The sequence below is a fragment of the Podarcis raffonei genome, chromosome 17 (assembly GCF_027172205.1).
Source record: "Podarcis raffonei isolate rPodRaf1 chromosome 17, rPodRaf1.pri, whole genome shotgun sequence".
NCBI classification, from domain to species: domain Eukaryota; kingdom Metazoa; phylum Chordata; class Lepidosauria; order Squamata; family Lacertidae; genus Podarcis; species Podarcis raffonei.
In genome coordinates, this window is record NC_070618.1 from 36,553,000 (window position 1) to 36,568,119 (window position 15,120).

Sequence of the window (15,120 nt, forward strand, 5' to 3'; positions counted from 1 at the left end):
GCCGTATTGCTTAATGATTGAGGAAGCCTCGGAAAGGGCAGACCTTTGCCTCACTCACTGCATGTCTAACCCTATTAACACTGGAAGGCGCTTGGGGTGGTATTTGGGGTGCGGGGGGGGGGAGGATCTTCATTGGATTGGGGCTCTGGGTCAGCCTTAAGGTAGACAAGGGGTCAAGGCTTGATTTTGAGCCAGGATGTGGAGAACAACCCTTTTTCAGTGCAGGGATTTAGCCTTGGAACACGGAAAGTAATAAAAGCTGTTTGGGTTCGTGATGCTTTCCCCTGACAACATAAAGTAGCCACAACCAAAAGCCACAGCTGGGTTTAGGAAGAAATAGGGGTCTGCCTGCTGATTAAATGGATTCATGGTTGCTCAAGTAAAGCTAAATATGGTTGCATTCTTAATAAATAGCTCTGGAAGAGGACATCGTTTTCATTTAAGATGATGCATGCACATATCTCAGTAGACCTCATCTTAGAAGAGACCTTTCCTCCTGTGTGTAAGAAAAATAAGGGGAGATGTCTCTTCTAATCTGGGACCTTCTAATCGGGCCCTGGTTTTTCGAACTACTTCTATTAAATAGTTAGGTTTTCTAAATTAAAAGACCTGCCTGATAAATTTGGAACACCCCTTTAAACAAATGTTTCTAATTGGCTAAATATTTCAGTGCTCGGGGTCTGACATTTTATTTAGTAAAATCTAGGGACACAACATGATAAATTACAGCCATAAGGTAGTGCCATATCTCTGTGTCAGAGTTTGGCTTAGTTTGCGCAAATAGCAGAGCTGTGCCCAGTCCCAGAAATAGTCTGCACACCAACTACTTGCGTAGCCTCCAGTCACCCCTTTTTATCTGGGAGAGGCCCTGGTTTCTGGTACCTGTCCTTGATAAAGGATTGTTTTCCGGAGAGAGATTTAGGGATGTCTTTTAAAAATATGTATATAAATATGAAATGCTAGTCTTCAGATTTCAGTCCTCCCCACTTCTCTAGAAATTCACTCTCTGGGATGCATCTTGATGCTCCTACAACACACATCTCATTGCCGAAAGGGCCATAGCACATGGCTGGCATGCAGACAGTCCCAGCGCCAATGCCATTCCCAGGCAGGACTGGGCAAGACCCTTGCCTCACTGAGCAAGAAGCCATGTTGACCTAACTTGGTATGAGGCAGTTTTCTATGTTCCTAGTAGAACAAGAGCCTAAGAGCTTTGCAGGATCAGGCCAAAGGCCAATCTAGTCCAACCTTCTGTTTTGGTGGTGGCCAACCAGAAGCCCATGGGAAGCAGGACTTTGGTGCTGTGGTGCTGCTTCTATTTGCTCTGTAACCTCCTCAGATAGTAAATCAGGAATGGAGAACCCACATGTTTCTCTAAAGCTTCTCCCACCTGCTTGACTCCTGGTGGCAAAGGACATGGCGCCCTGCCAGAAGTTGGGTTGGCAGTTCCTGCCAAAATCAAGGGATCTGCATCATTTCTGGTTTGATCTCAAGCTGTACAGGTGCCAGGTGATCATCAGGTGTTTGACAAGTGGACAGCCCCACAGGAACACACCCCCCCCAATTAAGGGGCAAGTTATTTTGACACCTGAGACAGAAAACTGCCCTCTGTAGCAGTTTAATATACAATCACAACATGCAGTGCTGTAGCTGCTGGGTAACTGTTGGGGGTTTTTTTGTCCTGGGTGAAGCCTCCAGAGCAGTGGTTCTCAACCTTGGGTCCCCAGATGTTTTTGGCCTACAACTCCCATGATCCCTAGCTCACAGGACCAGTGGTCAGGGATGATGGGAGTTGTAGGCCAAAAGCATCTGGGGACCCAAGGTTGAGAAAGGCTGCTCCATTAAGGTTCTCAGCCTGTGCCTGGGGGTGCCAAACTGTGTCTTTGACCTGGGTGAGATCATGCCTAGTTTCTCCCCTGCTTTCATGACACCTGAAACCAGCGGCCTAACTCTGCCCAGCGGTAGTGCCAGCCCTGTGCACTGAAGCTGGAATGAGTGCTCTGCTGAAGTGAAGGACATGAGGCAGGAGTTGGTAATGCAGGTGAGCTGTGCACAAGCAAGCTGCCAGCTAGCTCTGTTGAGGCTCCTTTTATTGGCACAATATGCAAAACCAGGCAGATACATTTTGGACTGTGACCTTTACACATCTTCCAATCCTGAGATCCAGGGGTGGTACAAAGTTATTTTGGCACCTGTTTCCATTGTGTCATTTTCCCCTTGCACAATGTATGACGAAGGAGACAAAGGTCACAGACAGGGCACGTCAGACTACTAAGAGAGCAAAAGGCAAGATGTTCAGACAGCTCTGGGGGGGGGGGAGTGTGCTCCACACCCAGCGATCATTCCTACACTTTGCTAAGCCCCGCTTGCTTCTCAGCTAACAAAGTGGATATGGTCAGCCTACTAACACACCCCATGGAGTAAGCAGTTGCAGGATAGGGCATGGTACGTAAAAGGACCCCACCAGGTGGAGAAGGACCTTGAGCAATGTTTAAGTGGGGTGGAGTTTGGTGAGGTAGAGAAGGCGAGGTTTCTGGATGTCAGAACATCGCTGAGCTATAATAATATAATAATAATAATTTATTATTTATACCCCGCCCATCTGGCTGGGCTTCCCCAGCCACTCTGGGCGGTTTCCAACCAAGTTTTAAAATACAGTAATACATCAAACATTAAAAGCTTCCCTAAACAGGGCTGCCTTCAGATGTCTTCTAAAAGTTTGGTAGTTGTTCTTCTCTTTGACATCTGGTGGGAGGGCGTTCCACAGGGCGGGTGCCACCACCGAGAAGTCCCTCTGCCTGGTTCCCTGTAACTTGGCTTCTTACAGAGAGGGAACTGCCAGAAGGCCCTCTGCGCTGGACCTCAGTGTCTGGCTAGAACGATGGGGGTGGAGACGCTCCTTCAGATATACTGGACCGAGGCCATTTAGGGCTTTAAAGGTCAGCACCAACACTTTGAATTGTGCTTGGAAATGTACTGGGAGCCAATGTAGGTCTTTCAAGACCAGTGTTATGTGGTCTCGGCGGCCGCTCCCAGTCACCAGTCTAGCTGCCGCATTCTGGATTAGTTGTAGCTATAAGGAATGTCCCTGGAAAAGGCTGGCCAGGATGTTATTAGAGAGAACCCAACCCAGAGATCACAGGGCAGCGGGTCGGAAGGCTCTGGTCCCTTCACCAGAGGGCACAAACCCTCAGGGCTGAATGCAAAAGGCACCCAGGACTCCTCATGCAATTTCACCCATCATGTGCCATTTCAGACTGCAAGTTGGGGAGTCGTGTGGCTGAACGTTCCTCCCTGCACGCAGAAAACAAAATGTCAGAGCGAGTTGGTAGCCTAGTCTTCCCCCAGCTTAGCAGAAGAGCGCATGCACTCATAAGAGCCTGCTATCAGTCCCTGTATTCTAGAGACACAGCAATAAAGCTGCTAGTACATTTGGAAAGCTAAGCAGGGTCCAACGTGGTTTCAAATGGGATGGGAGACTGCATGTTGAGATTCCTGCATTGGGGGGTTGGCAAAGTTGACCCTTGGGGTCCCTTTCAATTCTGTGTTTCTGTTCTAAGTAAGGCTGAGAGATTCCTGTCTGAGAACCTGGTGGGTGGATGGGGGCGAGAGCCAGTTCCAGCCACAGCAGACAAGACTTGGATGGCCTGACTTGGTAGAAAGCAGCTCCTACTGTTCCAAGTTTTGCATGTGAAGGGACTTTTTAAAAAAGAAATAATTGATTGCAATGAGTCAATCTCTCTCTCTTAGTAACATAGTCTGGGAATATTTATTCTACCTGGCGCATATTAAAGATATTTAGCTCAGGGGCACCTCACAATCTCAAAGGAAAATGAACTACCATCTAAAAACAATAAATTGGCTACAAACCAGAGGTAGGTGTCTATATACCACCATGGCTCTGACTTTCACTTGCAGGAGAACAGTTGCAGCTGAAGAGGTGCTGGAAGCCCATCTCCTCTTCATGGACTTTCCAGAGGCATCTTATTGGCTGCTGAGGGAAGGGAGATGGTGGACCAGATAATCTTTTGGCCTGATCCTTGGAGATGCTGTTCTTAGAAATTACGGCTACTGCCTTGTCTGCTGTTTGTGTGGCCTAAGCCTTTGTGTGATTTGCTCTATGGATCTCAGTTCACATTTGATACTAAACTTTAAATGCAGTGTAAACAGGAGTGAGTGAGTTGGATTAATTATCTGACTTGGTATAAGGCAATTTCCTACATTCCTATGAGTGCAGAATTTGAAATATCCTAGTTTGGGTGTGGGTGTGTATGATTTATTTATTTATTTATTTATTTATTTATTTATTTATTTATTTATAGCAGAGTATACGCAGCTCCCTCCCAAGTCCTAGAAATGGTTTGCTGCAGTACAAAATAGCTACCAATGTTTCCCAGCGCTCACTGCCGTGTCCGTTCTGTCAGTTTCTGTAATTGCAGTGTGCAAGTGCAGAAATGGTCGGATGCAGAATCCAGTGTCCTAAGAACTGCAGCTGTCTCCTTTTGAAAGGAAGGTTTTAGTTTTTGGAACCTCCAAAGATTAAGAGAACATGGGTATGTGAAATTAGAAGCGGAAGGGAATGCATTATGCAAAAATTGCGCATTTCGTTCAACTGGCATTTTAGTTTAGTATATCTAATCTGTCTCTGCTTTAAAAACACACTAGGTGCCTTTAACAACTTAATTTAAACTTAAATCGCATAATGTATACAGGTTGCAATGGGTTTGTTTGTTTGTTTCAGTAGAGAGTATTCAGAACCGCCCACTTCCCTTATCAACCCTTCCTGCCTTCCCTGTTGTTTTCTTTCCTGGATTGCATAATCTGTGGCTCAGCATCTTTCTCTGCTAAACTGGAGGTGAAAGAATTTCGGAGGAAGTTGCAGTTGTGGCACAGATCAGAGCTGGACAGGTTTCAGGCTGGTGATATATTCAGTACTTTGGTTTTTATTACTAGAACCTTGAGGTCTTATCAAGCAGAGCCGAGTGCAATATTGTGGCTCATGGGCAGGCAGACATACATCTGAGTGAAGGAACAGGGTACTTCTGAGCACATGCAAAGCCTGGGAATTCGGTGAGCACAATACCAAGCACACAAGTCCTTTCACATACCCCCCAAAGCCCCTGTCACACACACAAACACACACCCCAGAAATATTTTTATTTTTTTTGCTTTCCCCCCCTTGATGCCATAGAATAAGATTAACCAAGGGTTAAAACACCGGCCCTGGCTACTGGTAGGCCCACTCAGTGCTTTGATCAGATGCATTTTAATGTCACCAACAATGTCCCCACATATTGTCAGCCCTACACTTTTTAAATGAAAGCTGCAATGCTGAGAGTGCTGAATTCTGCACTCAGTGTCAACATACCCTCCAACAATGTCCTATTCAATTATCATCATCATCATCATTATTAATACCCCACCTATCCGACTGGGTTGCCCCAGCCGCTCCAGGCAGCTTCCAACATACATAAAAACATAATAAAGCATTAAACATAACAAAAAAACACCAGACTTCCCTATACAGGGCTGGCTTCAGATGTCTTCTAAAGGTTACTTATCTCCTTCGCTCAAGGGCCGCATAGCTCCATACCCTCCCACATTTCTCCAATGAAAATAGGGACGTCCTAAGGAAAAGCAGGAAATAAGCAGCTATCCTATCTTTAAAAGACATCTGAAGGCAGCCCTGTTTAGGGAAGTTTTTAACATTTAATGCTGTATTGTTTTTAACACTTGATTATGAGCTGCCCAGAGTGGTTGGGGAAACCCAGCCAGATGGGCAGGGTATAAATTATTATAATTATGATTATGATTATTCCATGATAAATAAGAAACCCGGATAGCTTCTGTAAATCTGGAACGGTCCAGAAATAAGGACACTTGGAAGGTCTGTGTCAGCCTTTACGATTATAGAACAACGTGTAGCTCAGAGTCTGTTTCGGTTTGTTCAAGAGCGTATAACAAAGAACGAGTGGCGCACACTTCCATTTTCTCTCAAGGGTGTGTGTGTCCATTATCCTTTTAGCTCAACCATGATATTTTCATGCTTTCTTCCAGGATCTTGGCTAAAGAAAAAGGATCTTAATGCACCAGAGGGAACAACTTGCAAGACCTCAGTAGCTCTGCATCTCCCCAGGCTGAAGAGGTCCAGGTTTTAGATTTCGTCCTGACGCTTCCAAGGAGCTGGCGAGTTCACAGCCTCGTTGTGTTTACAAGGATGGTCGGACCACCCTGGCGATGGCAGCTCTTTGGTGACTGCTCTTCCTGGCATCAGATCAGCATGGATGTGTGATGTTATGTGCTTTCCATTGACAGTGGCTTTTCTTTCAGGCACCTATTGCCAACCTGTAAGACCTCCAGAGGTTTGGGACTACAACTCCCATCATTCCTGACGGTTGCTGGCTGTGGCTGTTGGGAGTCGGAGTCCAACAGCTGGCAGGGCTACAGGCTGCTTTTAGGCCCGGCTCACGCTTGATGCTTGTGACATCAGGCAGCAATTTGCCATGTGTAACTGAACCATCACAGTTGCACAGAGTAGCTGCTTCATGAAATGAATCTTTGAAAAAGAGGGGAGCAGCCATTATTGCATCTACATCTTAGTAGCCCTGGGGGAATCTTCCAGTCCAACTTTTACCTAGAGAGGCTGAGCCAGTTGTGTTTACAGAACTTTTCCAGCATGAAGAATCTTACAAACTGCAGTTTGGGGCAACCAGAGCAGGTCTCTCTCATTTGCATCCCCTGCCTTACCCCGATGTTTGTTCAACATCCAGCCCAGCAGTTTTTTCTGGAGAACTCAAAAGCTTGCTCACAACTTTGTGATGTTTTGATTGGTCCTGATAATGTTGCTACCACGCTGTGATTGGGGATTCTTCACCACAGCCAAGGGACCAGCACAGCTGTCTTCCATTGTCATGGCTATCACAGATCTCAGTTCACCAGATCAGTAGTTGACAGTCAGTGAAGGACAGGTTCATGCAAGCATGTATTAGATGTCATTACTATGCACTTTGTGGCCCCTTCTGTTTTGTAGATTTAAATATGTACCATACCACTTTAAGTCCTCATGGCTTCCCCAAAGAATCCTGGGAACTGTAGCTTGTTAAGGGTGCCTGTTCCCCCTCACTGAACTACAATTCCCAGTGGTGTGACAATCCTTATTCCCAGGGAACTCTGGGAATTGTAGCTTCAAGGGGAATTGAGGGAGGGGTCTCCTAACACCTCTTAGCACCCTCAACAAACCACACTTCCTGGGAATCTCTTGTGGAAGAAATGTCTGTTTAAAGTGGTATAATACTGAGTTAAATTTATAGTGCAGCCAGGGCCTGCGACTAAATAGCTGAGCACCTGAACGCTTTGGGTCAGAATCCTGTTTGTTGGGGGGGCGGCCCTACACATACATGCCAATACTTGTTGCATTCAGCTGCACTTGGGGGATTCATTTTCTTTGAAGAACAGTGCCAGATTATAATTTGTGCCCAAACCTATTTTGTTTTGTTCACCCCATTGCAGGAAAGTAAAAGCCAAAACAGTCCCACTAAGTCCAAATTCCAGTCCTCGTATTTTGGCTGCTCTTTGCAGCTTAGCAATTATTTAAAAGTATGGCCTGCACATTGTTTGGCCAGAGTTAAATTCAGCCTTGGTGGGTCAGAGGCATGAGAGTTGGAAAGGGGCAAAGATGCTTGGGCTGTTTACATGGCTGGGAACAGAGTAGAAGCTGATGTGAGGGCAGGGCACCTATCCACCCATTTCGCTTAGGTTGCCACCTCATGTGTGCCTCATTTTTTGCTGTTGCTAAACCAGGTGGGATGGTGCCCAAGTAGAACCTACATTCCTCGTTCATCCCCTCCATCAGAGTGGCACTGTAGCATCATGTGTAACTCAGTATTATGAGAAAATCATTGCTTAAAGAGATCTGCGCTTGGAGCAAACACATTATATTTTTAGTACTGACAATGCTTTTCCAACACTTCTTTAATATTGTAGAAACTAATACATATTTGTAAGCAAACAAGCTAGATGTGGAGTTGTCATTTACAAATTGCTCCATGCCATGGCTGCTGGCTCTGGGCAAATGGATATGGCTTTTGTGATGTACATTTTCTACCTGGAACACATCAAGGCGATACATGGTGTGGCTGAAGACATTTCGGTGCTGGGCTCTGCTGCCTTGAGTTCTCCAACCCTTACTGACCAACATAAAGGATAGGATCAGCTTGAGGAGAGGGCAGAAGTTCTTTTCCTTATGGGACAATGTTCCCATGATGCTCATATACAGCAGTGAGAAAAGCATGGCAGAGACACCAGCAACTTTAGAAGGCTTATGGACAGGTAAACTAGACCTTTCTAGACCTATAGCTCCCTACAGGTATAGAAAGCCACTCCTGTGGCCTGATGACATCACAGCTGCTTTTTGTAGACTTCCAACATTACAAGAGGAAATTGAGTCAGACACAGGGGACCCAATGCCTCAAGAAAGCAGCGAAGGAGTGCAGCAGAACAGGAGAGTATCCTTTCTGTGTTCACTTGCAATGCAGTACTGCTCCTGCTGGCCCAACACAGGAGAGACAGATATTGCCATAGAGCTGGGATTGGGAACTTGTAGCCTTCTAGAGATTGCTGGGCCACAGCTCCCATCATCCCAGACAGCATTTGGCCATGCTGACCGAAAAAGAGTTTGGATTTGATATCCCGCTTTATCACTACCCTAAGGAGTCTCAAAGCGGCTAACAATCTCCTTTCCCTTCCTCCCCCACAACAAACACTCTGTGAGGTGAGTGGGGCTGAGAGACTTCAGAGAAGTGTGACTTGCCCAAGGTCACCCAGCAGCTGCATGTGGAGGAGCGGGGAAGCGAACCCGGTTCACCAGATTACAAGTCTACCACTTTTAACCACTACACCACACTGGCAAGAGCTGGACTCCCAATGCTTGGAGGGCTGCATGTTCCCCCAGCTCCCTGGATGGAGCCTCTCCGGTGCACAGCGAGTTCCGTTATTACGATACACAGCAAAGCCACTCGCGGCACTTGTTTTCCTCTAGCTTTATTATCAAATACATTAGGGAAGGGAAGAATGAGCATCTCAGTCCTGCTGCTTGGCCCGCGAAGCTTCCGCATTAGCGCGCAAAACTGCGCCAGGGCTTGGGTAGGGGCGCTGCTGGAAGAGTGGGCCAGCTGCTGTGGTATCTGCGCCAGTCTTGGCTTCGTTTCGTTTGGGCAGCCCAGTGGACCAGGTTCCCCTAGAATGGGAAAGAGCAGGGATGTCAGAAGCAATGTCAGCCACTCACACCTCACAATCGGCTTGTTCTCCGTTATAGCTTCCCTGACACATAGCCCCTGTTTTGCCTCAATTTCCCTGCTCGGATGGCAATACACCTGTGCCCCTGCTTCTCATTTCCTAGACTTCACTTTAAGATAAGGAGTTGAATCTCTCTAAATGAGTGAAGACACCTTAAAAATACCATCACATTTTCAAAATTCTATGAACAATGTACAGAAGCAACATTCAGGTTTATGTGTGTACTGCCCAATGTTACAGGAGATCAGTAATTTTGGATACAGAATTAGGCTTCCCAGAAACAGCTTTTAAAAAGTAAGTTTCTAGCTCCTGATGAGTAAAAAATATGCTTCTCGGTTTATGGGCAATGGCTGCTACAACCTTAGACGGCAAAGAAGTGGCTGGAAAGGGTTTTCCAGGATTGGGTTTTTTACTGCTCTGTAAAGTTCTCTTTTTTTGTTCCTTCCCACGGCTAGAACAACTTCATTGTGAGATTATGCAAAAACCAAGTTAAACTCTGCAAATGTGATTAACTGATGGAAGCTTCACAACTCTGCCTCTGAGGGCAACATTTTAAGTACTTATTCTAGGACTAGTGCTTTAAAGCATCCGTTTCTCATGCTCCAAGATTTGTCTGCCGTGGTGGTCCAATTGCTCTTAGACAGCATTGGGCTGGGGTGGAGGGTTCCTCACTGGTTAAGAGGAGTGCAACAGGCAGCAGGCAGTGCAGAGGGGACAGGCTTGTGAACACTGAAAGCTCTTTTTAATGATTTCGCTGCAATTTTACTTACCAAGGAAAACTAAATGGTACTCATTTAGCCAAAATACCGCTTGACTTCCCAAGTCATGTTACAGCTTTTTAGCACCCTTCGCTTTTGGAATCTGATAGCTGAACATTTCAACACGCCCTAGTGCTGAAGGCTGAATCCAAGACCTCCAGCTTGCAAAGCACAAGCTCTGCCAGTGAACCAGAGACCTCTGTCCATGCCTGTGGTGCCCCAGTCTACCTTTGGGGGGGAAAGGAGGGGTTCAGCTGTTGTGCCCAGCTTAAGGGGCATCTCCTGCAGCTGCATTGCCGAGCTCCCCACCCTCCTATTCTCAGCACACTCACCGGGGAGCATCTGAGTAAGCGCTGGGGTCCATGGGGTCAAGTTCTTCATCCTTCCGGCTTGCTGTGGAGGACAGACAAGAGGAATGCAGGAGTTTGGCCACTGCCCACACTTCCCATGCTCCCCCTTCCCCAGTGGCAAATGGATCCCAGAAGCCCTCCCTCAAGCCCTTGGGAAATCCTTCTGATGGCAGGGTCCCACGGGGGGGGGGAGTGGCTCTTACGCTTCTTGCTCTTGGGGTAGGGGGCCAGCTCCTCCCGTCTGTGGAAGCGGCGCTCCTTCAGCTCTTCCCGCTCCACCTTCTCGTGCAACGAGTGCTCCATTTTCTCCTCGGCATCTGGGGGAGGTGCATGAAGCTTGAATTACAGTACTCAAATATAGCCTCCCCTCAGCTCAGACCTGGACATTTTTTACATGGTAAAGTCACAACTGCATTTGTTGCTGGGCTTCAAGAATTCTCCAGCAAGTATGAAAATTGTCATTTGCCACATCTAAGAAATCTCTGGAAGGTGGATTAAGTCAGGATGTGCTGAGCTAGGCTACCCAAAACCAGTCCAGAGCTCCAAAATCCACTTAAGAGTCCTCATCAGCTGCCTTCCAAAAACACATTGCTATCAAAGCAGAAATCCCCTCTCCCCCCACTCTCTTAGACACTAGATTTATGGAGTTGCCAACTGATCACAAAAGTCAGTGTGGCTTGCTCCTGTGTCTTTAACTGCAACTTAATGTGTAGAGATCAGCAGATGAAGTTTTTCACGACTTAGAGATAAAGTGTTATCCGCTGGTCCAGAGATTAACTTGGTGGTTCTCAAACTTTTTTCTCTGGGCCACACTTTCAGAATAAAAATTTGCTCCCGTCACACCAATTTTTTAATTGATAAGAAATACATTGGAAAACAAAAAGAAACCACTTAGCAGTGCTTGACTTACAACACAGAACACAACTACAGTCCACCATATCCCTATGGCTCAACGCAGATAAGAAATGTAAAATATGCTTGACAATATCAGACATGCATTAACCCCAGCAACCAAACATCAGATTGCATAGGACCAGAGTTTTTCTTCCTCTTCCACAAGGCTAGACCCAAACCTTCCCCCCTTAGCTGCACTTCCACATCATTCAAAATCAGCACATGTAATCCAACAGCAAATGCAGGCAGCCTCACCTAAATTGCTCTTCAGTTTCTTAGCTGCTTTGGTCACCACTGAGCTAGGATCATTGGGCGACAGCCACGAAACCAGATCCGTCTTTACGTTCCAATAGTAAGGGAGGCCGCTATGAAAGAAGACGGGAGATGGTTTCATCCATTGTCATTCATAGCCAATGCCTGCATTACCAAACCATGAGTAAGCCACCCTACTCTTTGTTTTTGTCCTCATAGGGATGAGGAACCTATTGCCCTCCAGATGTTACTAGGCTTCAACTCCCATCAGCCCCAGCCACCTTTGCCGTGAGGGCTAATCAGAATTGCAATCCCAACAGCCTCCTCATGCCTGTCTTGAGGATTTCATAGGCCACTGGCACTCACTTCAGACTTCGCACCGGGCTCCGGAGGGCTGCGCAGAGCTTCCTGAAGCCTGGAGAGCGAGAGGGGTCGGTATGCACTGACCCCTCTCGCTCTCCAGGCTTCAGCGAAAGCCTGCATTCACCCCATAGGACGCACACACATTTCCCCTTCATTTTTGGAGGGGGAAAAGTGCATCCTATAGGGCGAAAAATACGGTAGCTTCAATAACTCTGCAGTAAATGGGACTCCCAGACACTGTTGTGCTTTCTGTTTGTTCGCTTGTAACTTATTTGTTGATTTATTATTTGGGAGGAGGTTTGTGTTTGTTTTTTGTTCTTTTCTTCATTATGTATTTTGTATTTTTATGTTGTGAACCTCCCTGGGATCTACTGGTGAAGGGCAGTATATAAATTTTATGAATAATAAGTCATCATGAGTATGAGATTAACAGATACATTTTTCCCACCACACACTTGAAAGCTGAAACCATAATTGAGAACTATTAACTATAACCTCACACCCCCATTACAAGTCTAGTAGGATATAACAGCTTGACTAGTGCTGGGAGTTCGAAACTCCCATTGTTCTAGGCACATTAGCGCAAGCAGTTTCTGAGCTCTGGGCGCAGTACTGAACTTAAGAGTGCCTAAGATTTCAGATTAAAGCTGCAAAGTGGAAGGAAAGGAGGACCTTTTTCTGCCTCCCCACTTCCAGCTACTCTCTGAAGACTGGAGAAGACACCCTCTTAAGAATGTATGGGGGGGGCGGGCAGGGAAAGGACTAGACCATGTGAAAAATGAACATAATATTTTAGCTGCAGCTCATTCATTTTCAGCTTTGTATTCTTGTTATAAAAAAGCATGCCTGGACATTCCGTTGCTGCACCCATAACCTTGGCTTAAGGAACTGTTTGCCTCCTAGCTGTCGTATCTGTTTCTAATGCTGCTGAAGACATGCTATCCTCTTATCGAGAGGTGGGGAACATTTTTCACTGACAACCTTCCTGGGGTAGTAAGCAGTAGTGGGCAGGCTAGAGGCAAGGAGGAGGCAACATTACAGGCATAAGTGCAAGAAGGGCTGGGGAGGAGTGTAGCTTGGGGAGGCAGAGGCATGACTCGGAGAGCCATATTCAAGCTCTGAACCTGAGATTCCCCACCACACCTCTTACCAGGCAGGGTCGATGACTTTGTACCAGTTTGGTGGCAGGTTCTCAATCCTGGTAGCTTCATAATCGATGTGGTCGTCATCATAATCTTCTGCGATAATTTCTTCCTCTGGCTCTGACAGAAGAGAGGGGCCGAAGGAAACGGGATTAGGCTTGGAAAAAATATGTGGTCAAGATGTAGTAAAGCCTCATGAGGCAGATTATTTGAGATGAACTGTTCTGTTCTGTTCCTTTATGCAAAGCCTAGACAAGCATCCTCTAGCTCAGGGGTAGGCAACCCAATCGCCTTCTCAATCTGGCCCACGGATGGTCTGGGAATCAGCGTGTTTTTACATGAGTAGAATGTGTCCTTTTATTTAAAATGCATCTCTGGGTTATTTGTGGGGCATAGGAATTCATTCATTTCCCTCCCCAAAATATAGTCCGGTCCACCACATGGTCTGAGGGATGGTGGAGCGGCCCACGGCTGAAAAATATTGCTGACCCCTGCTCTAGCTAACCAAGGATACCTCTATACTTACCAGGCTCTACATGCTTCAAGAGCCCTCGCCTTGCCAGGCGGGACTGCAGAGCCACTGGCAGTGGCATTAGGAACTTTAGGAACTATTCAAGCTGAGGCAGGTGGACAAGCCTTTCCTCTAGTTCCCTGTTCCTAAGCAGAGAAGGGAAAAAAATAACACATTACATTTTGTGACATTTGAGTATCTCCTCCTTGCTTCCTACATTCCAGGAATAACCTGTAAGCTTCCCTGCCAGAGTTTCTACTCCATTTCTTCCCACATTCTTTTCCTGACAACACAGAGCTACACAAAAGCTTTCATGGCATTGCCAACTCCCATTCCTGGGAGTTTGGTGACAACTGCTGCACCACACAATGAGTGTGACACCTTCATGGACAGTTTAGGAACTAACATGAACTTGTGTGTATGAGCAAAGGGAAAGGGCGTGATGCAGTCTGCAGCAGAGGCCTGGGGAAAGTTGTTTGACTGAATAGATTCAATGCTTATCTGTCTGCCTTTGTCTATAGGTTCTTACCCTTCTGCACACAACTTCAGCTCATTGCACTCTCCAGTTTAGCAGCGATATCCCGGGATTTATCTGAAGCATTTAAACCTGCCCTTTAGCTCCAAAGGCACCCTAATCACTTCCATTACCACTTGATTCCCTTAAGCCTAGCTGAACGAGAACGCTTTTGCTCAACGCCTAAACACAGATAGTGATGGCGCCAGGCTTGCCTCCCTGGGGAGTACATCCCATAGGCAGGCAGCCACTGCTGAGAAGGCCTGTTCTCATATCACCACCCTCCACACTTTCCTCAGAGGGCGGCCTTGGATAACAAACGCTGGCAAGGTCCAGGTTAGATGATCATACATGGGGCTAGTTCTTGCTGAAGTTTCATTAGTGCATCAAGCCTGCAGCTCAGTAACTTCTGAGGCCTAGCGCTCACCGAACTGGTAAACTCACATCTGAGCTGTGCCACTGTAGACAATGCATGGGCGCTGCCAAGGGAAGTGGTGGGCAGGGAGAAGGCTCCCTGCATGCAGAAATCTAGCATCCTGGCAAGGACAAACAACAAGTGTCCTGTCAAGTATATAGAAACCTATATTTCATGGGTTCAGTAAAATACTCAGTGGTCTGTAATGTGTCAACCTTCAAGGCGCCATATATTCTTATTCTTATTAATTGAATTTATATACCACACTATAACCACACACACACTGCTTCTGATGCAACACGACTAACCGTCCTAGAAAACATTAGGGACGGGGGTTCGAGCTTGGTTGCCTTACATGCTAGCTTTCTACGTGCAAGGTATGGCAGGCGAGGCGCCATTCGCCGCCTCAGGGAGAGACAGCTCGACCCTCAGCCCCCCCCCGCGACCCCCTCGCGGCAAAGGGCCTCCCCTCAGGGGCCCCCCCAATATATCTCCCACCTACCGCGGCGCAGCCAACCCGCCTCTCGGCACTACCTGCCTCAACGCAAGCCGGGGAGGCTCAGTCTTCCTTCGGGTCGAGCGAGACTCTCTTTCATCTCCCGCCCCCAGCACGTGACGCGCCTCGAC

General features: G+C 46.9%; 1 protein-coding gene across 2 annotated transcripts; it reads right to left on the reverse strand.

Moving 5' to 3' along the window:
* Nucleotides 1–9,023: 9,023 nt before the first annotated feature.
* On the reverse strand, nucleotides 9,024–15,120 carry PQBP1 (polyglutamine binding protein 1). Of its 2 annotated transcripts, none has more exons than XM_053370574.1 (7): nucleotides 14,996–15,120; nucleotides 13,580–13,710; nucleotides 13,062–13,173; nucleotides 11,552–11,661; nucleotides 10,606–10,719; nucleotides 10,385–10,445; nucleotides 9,024–9,235 (listed from the first exon to the last, which is right to left on the reverse strand). In XM_053370574.1, the coding sequence occupies exons 2-7, from the start codon at nucleotides 13,644–13,646 to the stop codon at nucleotides 9,079–9,081; spliced, it is 621 nt and encodes a 206-aa protein (XP_053226549.1). In that variant the 5' UTR covers nucleotides 13,647–13,710; nucleotides 14,996–15,120; the 3' UTR covers nucleotides 9,024–9,078. The 2 variants fall into 2 exon arrangements, with proteins under 2 accessions (XP_053226549.1, XP_053226550.1); XM_053370575.1 differs by lacking the exon at nucleotides 14,996–15,120 and adding an exon at nucleotides 14,849–14,870.

Excerpts from the sequence above, each read along its gene's own strand:
- PQBP1 (XM_053370574.1), bottom strand. The coding sequence starts at position 13,646 with ATGCCACTGCCAGTGGCTCTGCAGTCCCGCCTGGCAAGGCGAGGGCTC. Across the intron at positions 10,720-11,551 it reads GAAACTGAAGAGCAATTTAG|ATGCCGAGGAGAAAATGGAG; the intron begins GTGAGGCTGCCT and ends CACCTCCCCCAG. Across the intron at positions 10,446-10,605 it reads CTACCCCAAGAGCAAGAAGC|CAAGCCGGAAGGATGAAGAA; the intron begins GTAAGAGCCACT and ends TGTCCTCCACAG.